Genomic DNA, 23,069 nt, shown 5'->3' on the forward strand with positions numbered 1-23,069 from the left:
ATGTATACTGTCTCAGTCTCAAACTTCAATAGTTCCAAATTTGTTCTCACTGGTTTTCCTGGCCTAGAAGGATATTATTTATGGTTTTCAATCCCTTTCTCCTTCATCTATGTCATGGTGTTCTTGGGAAACTGCATGGTGCTCCATGTCATCCGGACTGAGCCAAGTCTCCACCAGCCAATGTTCTACTTCCTGGCTATGCTGGCCCTCACCGATTTGTGTGTGGGGCTCTCCACCGTGCACACAGTGCTGGGAGTGCTGTGGGGGTTTATTCAAGAGATCAGCCTGGATTCCTGCATTGCTCAGTCCTATTTCATCCATGGTCTGTCCTTCATGGAGTCCTCTGTCCTCCTGTCTATGTCTTTTGATCGCTACATTGCTATTTGTAACCCTCTACGCTATTCCTCCATCCTAACAAATGAAAATATCATGAAAATTGGGGTAGTCATCTTATGTAGGAGTTCTTTACTCATTCCTCCAGTCATCATCCGCCTGAGGTTCTTAAATTATTGTCGTCCTCATATCCTCTCTCATTCTTTCTGCTTGCACCAAGATTTAATCCGAATGGCCTGCTCAGACATTCGCTTCAACAGCATTTATGGTCTGGCTCTGGTGATCAGCAACCTCTTGTTGGATGCAGTGTTCATCATTATCTCCTACATCCTGATCTTGTACACAATTTTAGCCATTGCATCCAGGGAGGAGAGAATCAAGTCCTTGCAAACTTGTGTGTCTCACATCTGTGCTGTTTTGGTGTTCTACATCCCCATCATTGGTCTGACCATGGTGCATCGCTTTGGAAAACATCTCTCCCCACTGGTTCACGTTCTCATGGGCAACATCTACATCCTTTTTCCACCCTTGATGAACCCCATCATTTATAGTATCAAGACCCAACAGATCCGAAGGAGAGTTCAGAGATTGTTCTACTTGAAAAGTGCCTAAATTTTAAGACTTAACGTGAGTGTGTTTAGAAATCAACAAGTGGAGTTAGAAGGGTGAGAATCAGTAAGTAATGAAAAATAGATTTTCTAAATTTTATTTTAATGATATTATACATATTGCAAATAGGTTTTCTATACCTTTTCTCACTGTTATCATATTTATGTCAGCAAAATTATGAGATGTTTATTGATTTTATAGATGTGAATGTGCACATACATGTACTGAAAGTCATATTAATGTATGGGGTGGATTTGCTTGATCCAGACCTTATTAGAACCTGTTGAAGGAAGGCACTATTGGATCTACTCTGTATTAACAAGGTAAATTTTGGTGATTAATACTCTTCAAGTAATTACCAAGAAGTCAGATATAACTTAAATTTATTCTTAGTACTGTATTATTTATTCACATGGCCGTATAATTGAGAAAGCATAATAGGGAAACTGGAATGTTCAAATAATTTATAGTGAAACAAACAAAAAATATTAATGTTGATTTTAGATTATCCACTAGTGGACAATATATGTACTCTCAGCCTATGAACAGTAATGAGCCAGAGATATAAACAATGTGTAATTGCCAGAATAGGGATAGATTTTTGCAACTAAAATCTTTTTCAAATATCATGTAGCATTAGAATGCAATTGGAAGCAATTTTAAAAACTTGATTTGAGTCCAAATTGTTGTCTAATTTTGCTTAAATCCCTGACCCAACCTAAAAGAAAATAATATGCATAGATTGTGTCTTTGATGAATTAATGCAAATATGTTTATAATTTAATCTTCTTGTCATTAATGGGGAAAATATTATTTTCTGTTACATACATTAATATTTTTAAATGAATGTTGGTTAAATTATACAACAAATTCTGAGTTGGTACTACATGATAGGATTTAGGTATATTATCATTTTAGTTAGTTTCAAATCTCATTTTGCCTCTATGATTTTTTAATGCAGTTTTTAAATGCTTTAACCATCATGAAACATTTATATGATAAAGTAAAATTGTTCACCCTTGTAAACCATGTATAATAAAATGTATAAATATTTACATTTTTGTGCCTTAAATGGTCTTGAAATAATTCTGCAATAATGTGTATCTGACGTTAGTACTGTTTTTAAGGCAAGTTTAGTATAATTACAATTATAATTATAATTACAAATAGTACAGCATCCCTGTTAGATAATATGTGCAGATTGATGGGCTTATACTCATGTAACCAGCCACACATTCATGATATAGAATACTTACATCACTATCAAAAGTGTCCTTATACCTGTTTTTGATCCAACCTGTATCACAACGTCGTTTGTTTTTTTATATATTAAATTCTTTTATTGGTACATTGTAGGTATACAACACAATTACATTTCTCATTGGGAATTGTACCTTTACATAATGCATCTTGGTTCTTATTTTTTCCCCATTCCTAGCCCTCCCTTCATGCCCTCCACCCTTCCCTATTTACAAAGACTTTATTTCCATTTTTTCCATTTCTCAGCATTTTTCCTTTCCCTTCTTTCCTTTCCCATTGTCCCTCTCACTACCCCTACACATTTGGACCTTTTCTTCCTATTTTGCATTATCGATTATTCATTCTAATCATTGGTACATTATAGGTATACAATATAATGACATTCATCATTGGAAATTTGCACCTTTACATAGTCTCTCTTGGTTCTTATTTTTCACCCTTGCCCAGCCCTCCCTTCAACCCCTCCAGTCCTCCCTGTTTACAAAGATTTTGTTCTTATTTTTCCATTTTCTCATATTAATCCCATTCCCTTCTATCCTTTCCCCTAGCCCTCCCACTTCCTTCCCCTTTGCCCCTTTTCTTCCTATTTCACATTACCTATTATACATTTAGTCCTTATCTACACTTTCAGCTTCTCACACCAGAGAAACTATTTGGTATTTATACATGTGTGTCCTATTTATTTCACTTAAGAGTATTGCCTCAATGTGCATCCACTTAGCTATAAATATCTCTAATTTCTCATTTTTTATGACTGAGTAGTACTCCATTTTATTTAAAACCCCCACATTTTCTTTATCCAGTCTCCAGTTGATGGGCATTTGGGCTGCTTCTAAGTTTTAGCTATTACAAACTGTGCTGCAATGAACACAGATGCACATATATCACTGTGGTATGATTCTTTTAATTCTTGGGGAAGATCCCCAGCAGTGGAATAGCAGGGTCAAATGGCACATCCAGTCCAAGTTTTTGCGGTATCTCCATATTGATTTCCACAGTGGTTGCACCAGTCTACACCCCCACCAGCCGTGGAACAGGGTTCCTCTTTCCCCACAGCCCCGCCAGCATTGGTTATTGGTTGATTTCATGATAGCAGCCATTCTTTCTGGAGTGAAGTGGAATCTCAGCGTTGTTTTCATTTGCATCTCTCAAATGACCAGTGATGTTGAACATTTTTTCATGTATTTATTTGCTATTTCTACTTCTTTGTCTGAGAAATGTCTGTTCATTTCAGATGCCCATTTTTGGACTGGGTCTTTAAATTTGAGAGGTCTGATCTTTTTAAGATCTTTATAGATTGGAGATAGTAGACCTTTGTCTGAGGAAGAGCAGGTGAAGATTTTTTCCCACATTGTGGGTTGTCTCTTCACACTGCTGGTGGTTTCTCTTGCTGTGCAGAAGCCTTTTAATAAGAAGAGATCCCATTTGTTGATTGTTTGTGCTAGTTCACGGGCAACTGAGGTTTTGTTCATAAAATCTTTTCCTACACCGATGTCTCCAAGGGTTCTACCTACCCTCTGTTCCAACTGGTTCAGAGTTTCTATTTTAGTATTTACATCTTTAATCCATTTTGATTTTAGTTTAGTGCATGGTGAGAGATATAGGTCTAGTTTTAATCTCTAGCAAGTTGAAGCCCAATTTTTCCAGCACCATTTATTAGCTATCTTTCCTCCAGTGAGGGTGTTTGGCTCCTTTGTCAATGATGAGATGGTTGAGTGTGTCTGGCGTTGTTTCTGCATCTTCTAGTCTGTTCCACTGGTCCTCAGGTCTGTTTCTTTGCCAGTACCATGCTCTTTTTATCACAGTAGCTTTGTAGTAGAGTTGCAGGTTGGGGATTGTGATACCCCCTGCCATGTCTCTGTTACCTAGAATTGCTTTTGCTATTCTGGGTCTCTTCTTGTTCTAAATGAATTTTTGGATTGTTTTCTCGAGGTCTATGCTGCTGGGATCTCAATTGGAATTGCATTAAATCTACATAGCAGTTTTGGAAGTATGGCCATTTTCACTATGTTAATCCTTCCTACCCAGGAGCAGGGGATGTCTGTCCATTTTCTGATAACATCTTCAATCTCTCTTTTCAAAGTGCCATAATTTTCAGAGAAGAGGTCTTTGATTTCTTTCATTAGGTTGATTCCTAGGTATTATAGTTTTTTGGATGCTATTGTGAAAGGAATTATTTGCCCTATTTCTCTCTCAGTGAGTCTGTCTTTGGTGTAGAGGAAAGCTATTGATTTTTGTGTGTTGACCTTGAAACCAGCTACTTGACTAAATTTGGTTATTAAGTCTAGAAGACTTTTGGTGGAGTTCTTGGGGTCTTCTATATAGAGTATCATGTCATCTTCAAATAATGACAATTTGACTTCTTCATTATCTATCTTTATTCCTTTTACTTCTTTCTCTTGTCTAATTGCCATGGCTAATGTTTCCAGAACTATATTGAAGAAGAGTGGTGATAGTGGATATACTTGTCTTGTTCCTGATTTTAGCGTGAAGGCTTTCAATTTTTGACCCTTTAGTATGATATTGGCTGTTGGTTTTTCATAGATGGCTTCTATCAGTTTGAGGCAGAGACTATGTATTCCAATTTTTTGTAGGGTTTTTATCATAAATGCATGTTGGATTTTGTCAAATGCTTTTTCTGCATCTATGGAGATAATCATAAGGTTTTTGTCCTTGGCTCTACTGGTATGGTGTATTACATTGATTGATTTGCATATGTTGAACCATCCCTGCATCCCTGGGATGAATCCCACTTGATCAGGGTGTATGATCTTCTTGATGATCTTCTGCATTCTATTTGCCATTATCTTATTAAGGATTTTTGCATCTATGTCCATTAGTGAGATTGGCCTATAGTTCTCTTTTTCAGTTGGATCTTTCTCTGCTTTGGGGATCAAGGTGATGCTTGCTTCCAGGAATGAATTTGGGAGTATTGCTTCTCTTTTAATTTCATTGAAGAGTTTAAACAGTAGTGGCAGCAGTTCCTCTCTAAATGTCTTGTAGAATTCAGCAGTGAAGCCACCAGAGCCCGGGCTTTTCTTAGTTGATAAGTTTTTAATTACATTTTCAATTTCATTGGTTGATATTGGGTTGTTCAGAATTTTTAGGTCTTCTTCGTTCACCTTTGGTAATTCGTATGTATCTAGGAATCTGTCCATTTCTTCTGTGTTGTCCATCTTATTGGCGCATAGGTTCTGGAAGTAGGTATTGATGATCATCTGAGTTTCTGCTGGATCCATTGTAATTTCACCCTTTTCATTCCTAATTGCTTGGATTTGGGCCTTTTCTTTCTTTTTTCTGATAAGGTTGGCTAAAGGTTTGTCAATTTTGTTGATTCTTTCGAAGAACCAACTCTTGGCTTCATTGATTTTTTTGTATTGTTCTCTTAGTCTCCATTGCATTGATTTCTCCTCTGATCTTTATAATTTCCTCCCTTGTATGAGCTTTGGGGTTGTCCTGCTCTTCTTATTCTAGAAGCTTGAGGTGCAGCATCAGGTTATTTAATTGGGCTTGTTCTGTTTTCCTAATATGTGTATTCACTGCTGTGAATTTCCCTCATAAGACTGCTTTCATTGTGTCCCATAGATTCTGATATGTTGTATTGTCATTGTCATTTAATTGAAGGAACTGTCTGATTTCTTCTTTAATTTCCTCTGTGACCCATTGGTTATTCAGAAATGTGATGTTCAATTTCCACGTGTTTATGAAATTTTTCCTGTTTCTTTTGTTATGGAGCTCCAATTTCATCACACTATGGTCTGATAATATACAGGGGATAACTTCAATTCCTTTGCACTTACTTAAGCATGTTCTATGTGTGAGTATGTGGTCTATTTTTGAGAATGACCCATGTGCAGCTGAGAAGAATGTGTATTCTGATTTTGTGGGGTGAACACTCTGTAAACATCTGTTAAGTTCATTTGTTCTAGAGTTCAATAGAGTTCTAGTAGTTCATTACTTATTTTTAGTCTAGTTGATCTATCTGTTTGTGACAGTGGGGTGTTGAGGTCCCCCACTACAATTGTATTAGTGCATATATGACTTTTTATGTCTGGTAGTATTTGTTTTATATAGTTGGGTGCACTAGTGTTTGGTGCGTAGATATTTATGTTTGTCATCTCTTCCTCATGGATTGTTCCCTTTACAAGGATGTAGTGTCCTTCTTCATCTCTCTTAATCAGTGTTGGTTTGAAATCCACTTGATCTGCAAAGAGGATAGCTGCTCCTGCTTTTTTTCGGGTTCCTGTTTCATGCAGTATTGTTTTCCACCCTTTAACTTTCAGTCTGTGAGTTTCCTTTTGAATGAAGTGTGTTTCTTGTATGCAGCACATTGTTGGATTTTGCTTCTTGACCCATTCTGCCAGTCTATTTCTTTTGATTGGTGAATTGAGACCATTAACATTGATGGTTATAACTGAAATGTATTGTCTTGTCATTGCCATGACTTTTTCTTTTTGTTGGGTTCTCCTCCTTTACATTTAATTTCTTGTCATGCCAGATGGGTTCATTCTGCTTTGCTTCCTGGGGTTGTGATCCTCAATGTCTGTTCCTAGGATATTGTGTAAAATTCTTTGGAGTGCTGGTTTGGTATTCACGAAGTTCCTGAGGTGCTCTTTGTCATGAAAGTATCTTATTTCTCCATCCATTTTGAAAGATAGTTTTGCAGGATACATCAATCTGGGTTGGAGTTTGTTTCTTTTAGAGCTTAGAATATGTCACTCCGAGCTCTTCTTACCTTGATGGTTTGTGTTGAGAAGTCTGCTGTGATTCTGATCGGCTTTCCTTTGTAGGTGATTTGTTTCTTTTCTCTATCTGCTTGTAGGATTCTGTTCTTTTGTTGGGTTTCTGGAATCTTAACAATTATATGCCTATGGGTAGATTTTTTTTGATCGTGGCTAATTGGAGTCCTATATCCCTTACTTATTTGTATGTCAATCTCTTTTTCCCTGTTTGGTTAGTTTTTTGCCATTATTTCTGTGGAGAGATTTTTTATGTCATCTGCACTCTCTCCTATTTCTTCATTGATTCCAATCAGTCTTATGTTATTTTTCTTTGCATCATCTAGCAGCTTCTGGATTGATTTCTCATATTCCCTTTTAATTTTGAAGCAATTTTTCTTTTCCTGGCCACTAATTGCAATCTTATCTTCATATCTGAAATTCTGTCCTTACATTGGCTCATTCTGCTGTGTAGACTTTCAATGGAGTTTTTCATCTCCTGGAAATCTATTTGCATCTGTTTTATGGATTCCATTTGTTTCCTATGTTGGGATTCCATCCTGTTCCTCAGCTCCTCTCTAGATTTATTAGTCATGTCTTGCAATAGGGGCACAATTTCTCCTGTTATCTGAGAAATTATTTCTGATTTCATTCTTTCCAGATCCCCTTTTATTGCCAGTTCAGTGGGTCCAGGTGATTGAGTATCAGAGTGTTCCAACTGATTTCCCTTTGGGGTTGCTGTAGGTGATTTGGAAGTCTGGTTTTGAGACTTATTTACGTGTTTTCTCATTTTGACTTGGGGGGCTGGGGGTGCTGTTAGTGCCTGCACGGATTACCTCCTCTGAGCTTGGAGAGGTGAGACAGGGGCCTGGAGCAGCAGTAGGGATGGTGGCCCAAAAGCCCTTTCCTCTGGGCTGGGAGCAGCGGGAGGGATGGTGACTGGGAAGCCCCTTCCTCTGAACCAGGAGCAGTGGGATGGCGGCTCAGAAGCCCCTGCCTCTGGGCTGGGAGTGGTGGGAGGGATGGTGGCCCCAAAGCCCCTTCCTCTGGGCCAGGAGCAGTAGGACAGAAGGTGGCCCAAAAGCCCTTTCCTCTGGGCTGGGAGCAATGGGACGGTTGGTGACCAGGAAGCCCATTCCTCTGGACCAGGAGCAGTGGGATGGCAGCTCAGAATCCCCTACCTCTGGGTCGGGAGCAGCAGGACTCAGTACCGTGGTCTGGTGGTCCGGTGTCCTCTGAGTCTTTGTAGTGTGGAACCAGGTGGCTGTACAGAGGAGTGGGGCAGGGGGGTCTAGTGGATTGTTGCCAGGGCGTGGGCTGATTTGGCATGTTCCATGCAACTCGGGACCTCGGTAGGGTGTGGGCAGACCTGCCTGTCTGCAGTGGGGTGATTCACAACATCAAGTTTTTGAAGTCATTGATCTCATTTCTTTGATACAAGTTTGATGTTACATAACATAATGCTTTTGAAATTTGTCCTTATTACTATTTGTACCCGTGGTTGTTGTTAGTATCCGATTGTATCATATACAAGAGGCTACCAATTCAGTTATCTATTGATATTCTTCTGTTTTGTTGTTTTAGCTTTGAATAAAGGTCCTATAAAAATATACACAGTATATGATTATAAAACATTTTTGCAGAGTGGTAGGCTTTGTGTTTAATATTTATATTTTTATGACTAAGAAGACAAATACAATAATAATAAATATGATATCTTCAAAATAACAAGTAATTTATATTAATTAGATGTCTATTATATGCCAGGGAGCTTGGAATCACCAAGCTCTGGTTCTTTCTATTAAATCTCAGCCCAAATCTGTGTGGTAAATCATAATCATTCAGTTATACTCTAAGGATATTGAAGTAAAGGGATTTAAAATTATGGTTCCAGAAAATGATGGTGGACATTTTGGTTTCAGAGTTAGCACTTTTATCAAGGTTGTGGCTGTTTGATAGTTATTGTTGGAGAGCTTTCTCCATTGTTCTGTTACTTTGTTAGTGGTGGTAATACTCAGGTATGAGGTAAGAATTTTAAACTCTTAATTTATGTATGTGTATATTTGCAAATGTTTCACTGACACCATTATTTAATACATCATTCTATTCCCAGACAATAACATGATATTCCATATTTGTATATGCCTGGTTTTGTACTTCAAAGTTAAGGGTGGAGAGGCTTCAGTTTGTTTATTTTTGTAATGTTATTTTATTCAATGTGATTCTGCATTAAGTTTCTACTGCCTACTTTTCCCTTTAAGGCAAGTTATTCCATTTAAGCTTAAAGAAATCTTGGCTGTGTAACTTCCATTGCATGAGTAACTTTTCAGTCAACTTACCTGCTAACTCTGTCCACTCACCCACAAAACCATTTCTTCTCACATTCATTAAAATCTAAGCTGATAAATCTTTGAGGATTGAGAGAACAAGGTAAGTCTCTGGTCTAGGGTAATACTGCATGAGAGACCCATATTGGAAGGATCTCCTTTTGCCTCAACTCTGTACAGAACTCTATCATTTCTGTACCTTCTGCCTAATTGTGACTGATATTTTCTCTTGAATTCACTTAGTTTCTCATGTATAACATTGTCTCTTATTATACAAGCCATAAAAACTGACCCACTTGTCTTCCTCTCTGACTGAACATTTCTTTTCCTGGCCCTTGGCTAAAACATCACTTGTCCAACATGGGTACAGTCAGGCTAAGTCTCTTGCTAACTTCACAAGTGTGCATTCACCATGACTTGTGTAACACTTGTAGTGCTGTGAAGAATGCTGAGATCTCCTAGTGCTCAGTGGAAAAAATGGAAATCAGAGGCACTCTTTCCCCTTTTCTCTGACTGAACATGTCATGTGGTTGTTTTACTCCAGTGCTTCTTCCCCTTACTCCAGTGTTTCTTCCCCATACCAGATACCATGCAAGGGAAAGCTCCTTCTGACATGCAAGCAGGAGAAACATGGTATTAATCTCTTTGCTTTTAGCTTCCCTCTAGGAACTCACTGGGTTTCTGCTTCCTCATACCATGATAACTTGAGTGAGGGCCAAAGAATACATAACTGAAACTGGGATCTTTACCATGATGTATTCCCTATTATCCTTTTTGTATCTATATCTCTCTTCCCCCATTTCAAGTTGAATGACATTCTGTTGCTTTTTTGTATTTAAAAAAATTTCCTCTGAATCAAATCCTATTTCCTCCTTATCCTACTTTTAGCTGGTATTCTGTGGTAGAAGCACTTAAAGTTAGCAGGGCTGTAGAGAAAAAAAAAGAGAATATTCAAAATGAAAAATATCTATTCATTTAAAAAAGTAGTTCACACATCATGATGTACCAGATGTCTCTGAGGTTGATGTTAGTTTTAAGAAGTTTTCATCTTTTATTCTCTCCTCTGATACTGACACTTAGAATGGAAAATTGAGAATAAAAATGAAGAAGGTTTATTTTGCTATGTTGATTTTGAATCTATGCATTATGGTAAAATTATTGCTTCAAGAAAGGATTGGTGATCATTCATGATCCAAGATTGACAAGTCACAGTTCATTGACATGAAAGTCACCATGGTTTTATACAGTTTATGCTACTAAAATTTATAATGATAAAAATAAGAAACATTACTATGTAATGTGATGTGGACACTAATTAATAGTATACACTTACTGTTTTAGGTCCAACATGAAAGCATCTTGTATGCTTGTGCACAGTATAATTTTCATGTTTGTCTTATCATTTCCATGGTTAATCACTTTTGCTTTCAAGGAGATCTATAAATGTTGCAATCAGAACATTGTTGAGGCATTTTCAGTAAGTCAACACTATGGAATCAGTGACGATCATTACTCCTATAATCTAATACGAAGCCTTTCATAAAGTAGCTTTTCCTTTCTCTAAGAGTTTAGAGAGAAAGAGAAGTAGAAGTATAGGTAGTCCTTACATGCTTCCCACAGTGAAGTATTAGTATAATATTTTGTATATTAGAACCATTTTCTTGTTTTGCATGGACACACTATCCATGTGTTGCAGTAAAACCAGTAAAATAAACCAGTAAAACCGGTAAAATTATTCCTGCTGGTTTGTGTTTTTGTTTTGCTTTACTGAGTTTGAACTCAAAGCCTATGCACTGAGCTATATCCCCAAGGCCTTTTTAAATTTTAATTTTTGAGACACATCTTTCTACGTCACTAAGTTGCCCAGTATGGGCTCAAGCTTGAATCCTCCTGTCTCAGCCTCAGCCCTCCATTAGTCCACCACCATACCCAATTCCACATATCTCTACTCTAACTAGTTTGCAATGTTTTCTCATCCTCCATAAAATGTGAAATTCAATTTGTAGACCTAAAATAAATTTTAAAAACTAGAAAACATATTGAGTTGTATTATTCAGTTGTATTGTAAGTCATTATTTTATATTTAACAAAAAAAGAAGAAAAGAATAATTATGAATGGGCTTTGAATATTTTCTTTAGCTGTATCTTCAGCACCTAATCTAGTTGATAATAATAATAGTTCAGAATGATACATACTTTGAAACCCAATAAACATAATTTTGTACTCATATTATTAAACTGATTCTTTGAGTATTTTCTATGAACTGTGTCCTGTGTCACTTTATGTAATTTAGTCTTTAAAAAAAAATACCATTTATAAGTATACTAACCCAACTAAATGGTTACTGATATGATTTACCTTTTGTTCTTTATAAATCTATGGCATGTTAAATGACATGCAGTGGGTAGCACAGCTGGTGTTCCACTAGCAGAAATCCAAACAAAGGTTATCTCACTTTGATGCACTGCTGCATTTGTCACTCATGGGCAATGCCTTTCTCAAACACTCTTCTCTAGACTTCCTTGATCCCATGACACTCTTGCTTTTCTATATATCTTCACAGTTCTTAGCCTAAAACCACTGAGTACTCTTATTTTCATTATATTATTTTTATTATTCAGTGTCATTACCAAAATTTTGTGTTGGCAAAAGAATGAAAAACAAAAATACAGTATCAGAATTTTACCACTGATTAGTGTATTTTCAAGGAATTATTGAGAATAAGGTCTGATCACATTACAAGTTGATCAGTGTGTAACAGATGAAAGCCACATTGCTAGACAACTGTTGAAAAGAGTCCAATGAAAATCAAGGAAAACATCAGCTGAATCGGTCAGAAAATGTTAGAAAATATTTTTTTGAATGCAAAGGAGATGATTATATGGGAATAGTTTGTGTCAGTGGAGTGTGGTATGAAGTAAAATTGAAAGCAAGGTACTAAATGGAAACTTTCTGGAATTAAGTCTTTGTCAAAATGAAAGATAATTCAAAGAGGTTATTTTATTGGTTTTCTGTTTCTTCCTTTAATATAAACTGACATCCAAAAATGTATTATAAAGTTCACATACTTTAGAATTGTTTTTGTTATCAATTAGACACTGTGCTGCAGATCCAGCCAAAAGGCATGTATGGGGCACTTTTGAAAGTCTTATAGTTATCTAGTAGTGAATGAAATGCTGAGTGGATGGGAAAGTGAGTCCTCAAGATGGATCCAGTAACACAGAATCAGAAGAGAAAGGCTTTGGTTGGAGAAAATTTTTGTCATTTCACTGAAGCTATCTGGTTTGTGGTTCTGCTTTAGGTCCCCGTAATTCTTTCCTCTGGAACCCATGGTCTGCAGCCAGTCCTTCTCACTGAGATCTTTGCTTTTACTCACTTTCCATTTTTTTCTTAAAAAGTACTGAGGCTATTACCTTTCAATGAATATATCACAAGCTTATAGGTACAAAAAAATAAAACTCATAAGTACAAAGAAATAAGTTTCTCATGAAAACTATTGCAGATATCATCTCAACTACTCAATGTTCACAAAATGAGCAGAGATGGCATACAGTCTGAAACGTCCACATGTGGCCTTCCTTTGACACTTTCAGTCATCAAAAAATAATCCACAACCTCATATCTTCTATTGTAACTCATGTCCATTTGCAATTCTCCCTAGCACTGCTTATTGTATTCAAAGCAAGCACGCTATTGCAGCTTTGGGATTAAACTATATCCACAGCCTAAACAGGAGAGACTATAAATAATTGTGAGCAAATGATTTGAGAAATCTATAATCCTCCTTTCCTTGGTAACCAGAACTTGTCTAATGCATGCAGTGTATTATTATTTTTAAGAATGAAATTTCACTACTCTCCTTTGATATTTTACCCCTTATTTCTAACAATTTATATATTTTTCATAACTTTGGCTTATGATTTTTGTTAAATTTTATCTTTTCCATGTTCTTTACAACTCTACCCTACTCTAAATAAACAGAGACACTTTCAAAACAAATGAACAAAAGCAAAGCTAATACAACTCAATGGAAAAATTTTATCAGAGCCTTCTGTGATTTCAGCTCTTACAATCTTGAGAAATCGGATTTGACACTCATCACACTTAACCTGTTTTTCTGTTTTGAATGAAGTAAAAAAAACAAAACAAAACACTTCTGCCCTTAATTCTCCAAAAATATCTGTAATGAGAAAGCTAAAAGTAGGGCCAGAGATTTAGCTCAGTGGTGCCACGCCTACCTCACAAGCACAGGGTCCTAAGTTTGATCCCCTGTACAAAAACAAAACAAAACAAAAACTAAAAGTAATGATAGAAACCACACAAGAGCTTGTGAGTAGAATTTGAAGGAATCTGAGGGATCTCTCTTCATTTATAGGAAATCTAACTTGAGATCGACCATTGGTGGAACAAGAAACCCCTCTTTTTTCTTCTGTTAATTCCCATTTGGCAATATTCCACTTTTACATTCCACTAAGACACTTCCTCATGAAGACTGGCTCTTACCAAAGCCATAAACTAATTTTTTGTGAACTCAGTTAGCATGAAAGAGTCTGGCCAGGTAGTCAGACATGACCATCAATAACAAATATCTTTTCACAAGAATGGGACATGCCTCCATTTCTGGGCTCTCATCCACTGCCTCAGAAATGTGCTCTAACATGTTTAGGCATAGCAGAAAGGAAGTCACAGACTCTTTCCCCTGAATCAGGAGTGTGATTAAGCTGGAACTTGAGACTTCTTGGGCACCTTCTGAACACAGCAGACATCTACTGTCCAATACAGGATCCCGGTGTTTGTCATCTTGTCTATACTGCAACTGCAAACTCACTGGGCTCAGCCAGATGGGCTGTTTTGGTCTAGATCCTAGGGCTCACCCAGAGGCTGCCTGCACAGAGTTCTGTACCCCAGGAGACTAAAATTGGGCAATCTAGGAAAATATCTATGGTCTTCTGGGCCCTGGTTCCTTTCAGTAAGGTCAAGAAGGGCTCACAGTTGTTAAATATCAAATAGACTCATGGGAAGAGTGTATTTCTGAGACCATACTGGGAAATTATCAAAATCCCTATCGAGGGCAACAATGCATGTTATAATTCAGTCTAACAGAGTTAAACAAACCAGAGAAAGACAGAATATGGTTGTAGTTTCCATTCACTGAATGTATGAATCTTTTATCAGAATGTGATTCTCAGAGTACAAGGGTCTATTTATTAGTTTTATATGTACACTCCATAGGAATCTACTATTTTCAGAAAAAATGGCACACAATATATGGGGGTGAAAATAATAGAATGATTTATCTGCAACATTTTTTTGGTACTGGGGATGGAACTCAGGACCTTGTGCTTGCCAGGCAGGTGACGGCACCATTGAGCTAAATCCCCAGCCCTATCTACAACTATTTCTAAAAGCTTTTTTCTTGTGCTATATCTGAGGCAACTACAGTTATATAATAATCCTTATACAATCCTTAATAATATACAATAATACACAATCCTTAATCCCTGCCCACGTTCTGGTATAGGAAGACACATTTGTAAGGAAAAAGTTCATGTACTCTCATGGCCACAGAACTTCTTCAAGTTTAAAACACCGTGGTGTGTCACCTGTTTAAAACAATAAAGATCCATGATATAATTGCTTTCCATTGGATAAGGGAAGGACATGAACATTAGAAAAGTTGAGTCACTTTGTTCATCTACAGAAATAACAATTAAAAAGCTATAAATTCAATGCAGTTAACATTTCTAAATCTCATAGCCTTTTATAGACAACATTTAAGGTGATGAATGAAATAGTGATTATTAATATAATAATAAAATCATTTTAAGTGGAAAAAGTACTTTGTGTAATTTATTATTGTCTTTATGTAACATATTATGTAAATAATATAGAACTTTATGGACTCTTAATGGATTATACTTACACTAAATGGTCAAAACCCAATAGACCATCATGGAACCATGTGATCCAGATTTTCAAAATTAAAAGAAAGAGTTTCACTTTAGAAGGAGCAAGATAACAATGAATATGTATATTCACACATATATAGTATACTTACAGATAAAGCTTTTAAAATTATTTTAACCCTGTAAAAATACAGATATAATATTTCCACTGGGTGATCTATAATAAATACATGGGTTTAGCCTACTTTAAATTATTAAGTTTTATAAATACAGAGCAAATTATAAAATGATAATTTATTAAATTGTTAGAAAAAGAGATTAAAAATACAGTATTCAAATACAAAGCAAAGGAAAATGTTTAAGGCCACAATGTGAGAATTTGTTTATGTCTAAATCCAACGAAAAATTTTGAAGATTCTAAATTTGGGTGTTATCTGTCTGATACTATTAGAATGATTCAGGTTAAAATTAACTCCTGCTGTTCTGAAAACACATTAATGAAACACTGTCTATTCAATGGATCTTATCTTATTCATGTTTCTCTATTGTAAAAAAAAAATGAACTAACTAAAATACTGCTTTCAACTTAACAAACTGATGTTTTATTCATACTCATGTCCCTGTACACATTGGAACAGTTGCTTAGAAATGGATATCCTCTACAAAGATAAACTATGGCTTGTACTTATAAATGTGAGAAGCATATTTTGGGTTTACTTCACAGAGTCCATATTGCTAAAGGAAGAGTTTTGCCCTGTAACTCAGTGGTCCTTCACAGGCCAACACATATTCTTTGATGGTAAAATCTTTTAGACAGTTATACTAGCATTTATTTGAGAGGCCCGACAGGTTAGAAAGAATTAGTCTAAGAGACAAGCATGTCCTTGTGTGGGATGGATCTCTGTACTACTGAGGGTGTATCTCTTACTTTAGCCACAGTTGCAATACCACTCACTCGTCAAAGGTGTTCGTCAGTGTCACTTGGCTGTCATCACACAGTGATCTCTTCCCTGTGCTAGTAACTCTGTTCATGGTTATTACTGGGGTCCCAGTGTGGTTTGCCTTCAGAAATCCAGTCTAATCCAGTAATTCCTTAAATGATTCAGGGCCATGAGTATAACTACATTAAATAGTGGAAGTAGAGCAATGAAATGCAATAAAATAAACTGTGCATCAATATACTGAGATTCCTTAAGAGTTATGACATTACAAGTTGTAGCTATTTTTCCTTTTTCCTATTGTGGAAGAAATTAGCCAGGGATTGTACATGTATTACTAAAAAACAATGAAAGACATGACACTAAATGTTATGAAGGATGCTCACATGTACTCATTTAGACTGAGAGTAGTACATAAGTACTTTTCTGTACACATTCTTCTAAATCTTCCATGCTAATTCACCATGTCCTTTGTGAGACCATAGATTCTTTACTGCATTTTAAAATTAAATTATTTATGCTAAAAAGTTCTGATATAGATAAAATATATCTGCCTAGAGCAATTTATATCTTAAGAGTCTCCCTGCTGGGGACAATTACTTTGAATAATTCTTTTGTACAGTAAAGCCAAACAGATTGGGGTAATCTGTTTGGCTTCTGCCCTGTTGGCACTGAACAGTGTTAGAAGTGAGATAGAGGCTATTGAGAAGACAGATTGATGTTCAATTAGAAATGGGAAAATCTCTGAATCTCAATGACTCAACTTCTTTATAAGTTAGTCTAAATGTCCCCTTCAAGATTTTTCCGTCCTTCAGCTTAGTGTGTTCTTCATGAAGTATGAACACATCAGAGTGCCTTCTTTGGTACTATGGAGGCCCTCCCAGAAGATTTCCATTACATTCCAAAAGTCCAAGGAAACTTTTTCATCAAGGTCTTCAAATCATGTTTCTAACAACATAAATGAAACACCAAGAAAATACATGTGTTTTTTTCTTGGCCATGGTTGTTCCCTTCTATAGTAAGAATATATGATATGGATTAGTTGCCCAGTGAATGACATGATAGGTGTCAATTAGGTGAAAGTAGTGTTCAATATCAGGAAGGAAAAAGTACCAATATGAGAAGGATAATGACAATAAAGCAAAAATTTAATAGCTGCCTATTCAAAACTAAGCCTTTACTGAGACCATTAGTGGGTTTCAGAAAGCAATTAAGAATGCCAATAAAGAATGGGAGGAGTGAATCAATAATGCCAATTCTTTTTAAGATACTTGCACAAAAGACATAGACATAGGCTATAGAAAATTCATTAGTGTTCATGGTTGTATGCCATGATCCAAGGAAACACTGAGCAGTCGAGACCATATGTAGTGCTGGTTCTCTTTTTAGTATAATGAAAATTCTGAAGGAAAAAGAATAGAAGCAACTGAATACATTCATAGTAAGACTGTGAAAGGTTAAAACAGAATTGTTTTTAGTTAAAACACGTGTTTTACCCTGAATTGGATATTATTGTATGGGAATTCTCACTCATTGCTACATACATTTGTGGACATGGGTCAAATCAATTTTCAGGATATGTATGAGTTCTGAAAAGGAATGTTTTCTTATTCCAAATGAATTGTTTACATTCAAGTTGAACTCTATACACAGACTCTGTACCTGAACTTCATAGTTGGCACTTTTGCTCAAATCTCCTAAGGTCTCATGGTGTTTCTAGAAAGTCTAGCGGAGAGCTATTTATAGATTATTGTGAGTAAATGTTTTGCTTAAGGCTTTAACAACTACGTATAAATCATCACCATTGTTCTCGGTTCCAAGTGCATTTGAAAAGGACCTTAAAAAATCTGTTTTGTGGAATTAACAGCTGCATTTCTCTGTGTTGTTGTGTTCTACAATTTTTTTCTCTAAGTCACTTACTTTTTGCTAACATGTTTCAAATAATGAGAGTGTCTGCTGACTCAACTCAGTTCTTCATTGCCAGTGAAACGTGTAGGAATCCCAAGAAAATCTTTCTTTTTGCTCCTGGAAGGTATCCTTGTGCGACAGGCTAAGCAAGGCTTATTTACACTGCCTGTCAGGGGATCCACAGACCCTGTGCTGACAGCTCTTGACCTCATTCATTTCTCTGTGTGAGTAGAAGTCAGTAGTGGTAGCCTAAGGGATGACTAGGCTTAGCTTTGTTTCTGCCTTGCAGTCTAAGCCCTGGCCAATGAAACTTTGGACACTTTGAACATTATTTCCCCTTTCCCTAACACCTCACCTCCTAAACATTCTTCAGCTTTGTTTTGATGTTGTGTTTAAGTTACCTGGAAACAATTTGATCCTTAAAGTATTATTTGTAAGATTTATTAGGCATAAACATAAAACATTATTCAAGGATCAACTACTTTGCACTCTAGGCCCTATTTAAAGTACTCTACAGAGTGCCCCAAGAATTATGAGGTCTTCCAGTCTGGCTAGGAAAAGCCCCTTACTAAGACCATGACTACCACTGGACCCATTGGCTCTTGTAATTCAAGATGATGGTTTTTTGGTCCCAGATAGTTTTCCACACACACGCAAACGGCCAATATGGCAATAAATACTTGAGGTGCCTTTCTGCAGATGTTTCTTTGTACAGCTCTGTCTTCTTCAATCTTGAATGCTACTTTATGCTCACCAATAATATTTCAATTCCAGGAGTGCACAGGCTCTGTCTAGGTTTCTCTTCATTTTATTTTGACTTTGAAACTCTCACAAAGCACTGAGGTGTGGCAATTTTAATATTTACCTTATTTCCTAACTGTCTCAGAGATGATGGCCTACTATTGCCAGATATTCATTGTTTTAGAAACAGTTGCTTCATACATTTTTTTCTGTCTGTTTTGGTTGTTTTAGTTGGGAAGATAAATTCAACCCCTCTTGCTTCATTTTGGCCAAAAGTAGAAGTATCTACTGTTCATTCCTCATTGATCATATGTATGGTCATTCCTTCTATATACCAGAAACTGCCATAGGTATTGGAGATATAATAGGAAATTCATGGTAAATCACGAAAAGAGAGTAAAAACTTACAACAAGAAAGAGATATTAAAACTTTGAAATGTGAGGGAAGAGTTGCAACCAATAACTTTACAAATAAAAAGAACAGAAAGCCAAACCTTTCAATGAGGCCATAGTAATTCAGACTAAATTGCCCTGTTGCCATTTAGATTAAAAAATCTCTGGCATTGCAATACTATAAAACAGAATAACAAAGATGGACATTTATAACAATGGTAACAAAGAGATATTTCCTAACTATCAGCTTTTCTGAAAGTTGAAAAATCATATTTAAAATTTATTTATCTCAAAAATCCAAACCAATTTCAAACACTAAACAATCACTTATCAGGGATAAGCAGATGTAAAAGAAGAGCTCATCACATGTTTGTGTTGAACAGTTGAGATACAAGTGATCTCATGCTTACTTGGGAAATAAATTAAGGACTCTGGAGTATTGAGGAAAGCAAGTTTGCCAACACTTTGGTTGCAAGTAATTTGTTTTTTGTGGCATCGCTTGTGTGCATATTGAAAGCTTTCTCATGGGAATAATTTGGCTAACCTCCCTTTGGCACCTTCTGTTCTATAATTTATTACTTATTGAAATAAATAATTTTGGTACCAGGCAGATGCCTCTATCAGAGGTATCTAATATTTCAAAAATCCATTAATTCTTCATGTTGGTAAGGATGCTGATACTAAAGGTAACTGTGCTGTGGGACTCATTTGTTAACTTGAGCTGAGCCTTCTGGTGTCATGGTGAAGTTACCACAGAGTGTGCTCAATAAATAGAGACAGAGCATTGTCTTTAGGAGTTGCTTACCTGCAGTTTTCCTTAGTTTTACAATATAAACTCATTGAAGCTCCAATTCCTTAAAGAAGAAAGAGAAAAGAAAGTTAAGAAGAGAAAATAGAAGAGCCTAGTTGAGGAGTCCAAAAGAATGTTGTAGAAGATGAAGAATGTTAGAGTAGTTAACTGAGGGTGAGTCAGAATCATAACAAGAGAACAGGGTGTTTCTTTGTGGGATGACTGGAAAAATTATGTCCAAAAAGGAAATTTGGGTAAGGTTAGAAGTAAGACATTAGAAGAAAATTTAAATACTTAAAAGTAGTTAAATACCTTTTAGATCTCCCAGAATATTCTGAAGAATATCTGTTTTCATAATTTTCATTAAGTTTATTGGTACATTTTAGGTATACAATATGATCATATTCATCATTGGGAATTTGTAACTTTACATGATAATATCTTTTTTTTTATCTAGGATGGGTAATCTACCATACAGATAAATGGAAAATGAGTGCAAGGAGAATTGTATATTAGTAAAGCTAAAAAAATCTACCTTGATTATTGTCTAGTTGAAGATACACCCTTCTTCCTCTATTTTAAAGTTTAGTGGCATCTAATCTTCAGTTCAGTTCAGAAGACAGTATGGTTCCCCAAAACTTTTTGTATATCATTGTTTAAAATGGATGAATTGTTCATTACTGGCAAGTTTTATGTCTCTTCTAGAGATTAGGGAAAATATGGTGCAGTTAGCATATCTAAATTATTACTTCATTCATTTAAACATACTTTCCTATCTTCCTTGCTTGTTGAAGCATGTCCTCACTGAGATATGTGAAGTGTGCGATCCCAATCTTAGAGCACATTTAAAGTTACAATGGGTCAGGGAAGCTCATTTAGGTAATAGAAAAATGGTAATAAGAAATAATATGGAGTAAATCTCAAGTGTAAGAAAAAATAATATATTGCAAAGGAATTCATAAATTCTTATGATATCAAATAGACACAAGAATATTTTAATAGAGAACTGTTGTATATGAACAGTCCTTTAATCGGCTGAGGTAATTATTGTTAGTTGAGATAAATAATTATTGCAGTTAAGAATGTGCTCCAAGGTACACAAAAATTCTGATGTGAGAATGAATACATTATTTCCAGTGAATTGAAGCAATCAATCTTATTAGATTGGAGAGTGACCCAAAACATAAAATCATTTGTGAAATACTGTCATTGGAAAGATCAGGGATATGGACATATGTATTAAAAATCAATCAGGGATGACATGGCCTAAGTGTATACCTGAGTTTTACACTGTTTGTTGCAGCTTGTTGATGGTGTTTCTTGATGCTGATGGTGATGATAGCAACTGACTCATTATCAGAGATAAAAGGAAAAATGAGTTTAAAGCAGAGCATGTATCCAGGATATTCTGGACCAGAGTTAAGAACATGAACAACAGTTCATAAGTGTACATATGAACCTATATTATGACTATTTGTGTATGTTCTTAAACTGGTGTGGGATTGTGCTTGGTCAGGATTTTATGTTTATAAAAGAGCCCCTTGTCTTAATGCAGTGAAATGCGGTGTGTTGAATAACAGTATGGGAGTTGTTTGTGGTGTGAATGCATGCTGTGGTCTACTATACACTATGGCTTCCTTTATGTTTGTTTCAACTTGAGTGACTATGATACTTGATGTGTACCTATGTGAAAATTGGATTAAGCTAATTTTGTCCTTGGTATCCAAAGACCCTTAAAAATTTCATTCTTCCAGGAGCTCTGTGTGTTGTTTGTGATTCTCCTTCATCTATGTACAAATGCTCTGTAAAACACTCATCACTAATTATGTAGTAGGATACAGTAGACATTTGGAGCTGAGAATATCTGCTTGTAGGACTTAAGCACAGTCTACACAAAGATAGAAATGTGCAAATTGTGATTTATCTGAGATGTTCTCTTCAAAGATAATTAACACTTATAGAAATATAATTATATATATTTATAAATAAAGATTATATATCTATATAAAGATAGCTTTGTCCATTTTATTTTACATTTACATAGTTCCAAAACAGTGCAAAATCTCTAACTTTGGCTGAGAACAAAGAAAGGATAGTTTCTTATCCCAATTCTGAGCTTACAGATTTTTCCTGAAAAAGAATACTTCATCAGCTTTTGCTTAATTATTTCTGTGGTGTTTTTAACTTTTAGCCATATTTTCAACTAATACAATATCACAAAACCCAAAATGGTGTTTGGATTGCATGTCTTCTATATAACCTCACTTATTTATTTCCCTTACTACTTTGTTCCTCATATTCAAATGTAATCACATCAGTATTTGCTGTTTCTGCATGGAGAACTACAATTGTAAACACATTTAAATCTAAATGAATTCAATCAATTGCAGATAATATCTCTTTCTTCTTCTTAAGAAAAATATGTAGAATGATAACACTTCCTCCAATTATGCTATTTTAAGACATTTACTTACTATGGCTATTTATTATTCCTAATATACTATATTTATAATTTGGAATAGAGATAGTTCAAACATTTTACAAGGAATTGTTTGTTGATATTTGATACTCTTCTAGCACCAGCAGGGAAGTGAAAAAATGTCATATTTAATGATTTCATCTCTTAGAGTTTTATAGGTGTTTTCCATTGAGAAAATAAGCATCTTTTAAAATAAAATGTGAAACAATCATAAAATTCATCTTAATAATGAAAGGCATCATACAAACTTTTTAAAGATGAGTTGGGGCTATTATAATACAATGTGGTTTGTCTTTCAGGGGGAAATGGCAGAAAAAATGTCCATGTTTCAAGAAGCTGGAGTATTTACAGGTATAATATAGTTCTGGAAATAAGTACAAGAACTTCTTAGAGTCTGGGAAAAGATGACTGAAAATAAAAGTAGATACAATATAATTCAATAATACTAAAAAAAGGAGGAATTTTTAAAAATTGCATACTAGTTATACAGAATAGTGTATTTCATATTGGGTTATTCATATCATTTTTCCCAAGACTTTTTTAAATGATTTTTTTTCTAAGGATGGAGATAAAATAACACATCCTTTAGTTTTCATTTCCACTTAATCAAAGATTGTGTGTTTTATTCCAAAGGAAGTCTACTTGATCTTGCATTTTAATGACAGT

The 23,069-nt window shown here is 35.5% G+C and overlaps 1 protein-coding gene across 1 annotated transcript; it reads left to right on the forward strand.

Moving 5' to 3' along the window:
* LOC101702117 (olfactory receptor 51V1) lies at positions 1 to 945 on the forward strand. The gene has a single exon (XM_004875569.1). It carries the CDS (start codon positions 1 to 3, stop codon positions 943 to 945), a length of 945 nt encoding a protein of 314 aa, XP_004875626.1.
* The last annotated feature ends 22,124 nt before the right edge of the window (positions 946 to 23,069 follow it).

This window comes from Heterocephalus glaber, unplaced genomic scaffold (genome assembly GCF_053883595.1).
Source record: "Heterocephalus glaber isolate CG9 unplaced genomic scaffold, H.glaber_assembly_v1.0 deba00001428, whole genome shotgun sequence".
Classification (NCBI taxonomy): Eukaryota; Metazoa; Chordata; class Mammalia; order Rodentia; family Bathyergidae; genus Heterocephalus; species Heterocephalus glaber.

Coding starts and splice junctions, on each gene's coding strand:
- LOC101702117 (XM_004875569.1), top strand. CDS start 1: ATGTATACTGTCTCAGTCTCAAACTTCAATAGTTCCAAATTTGTTCTC.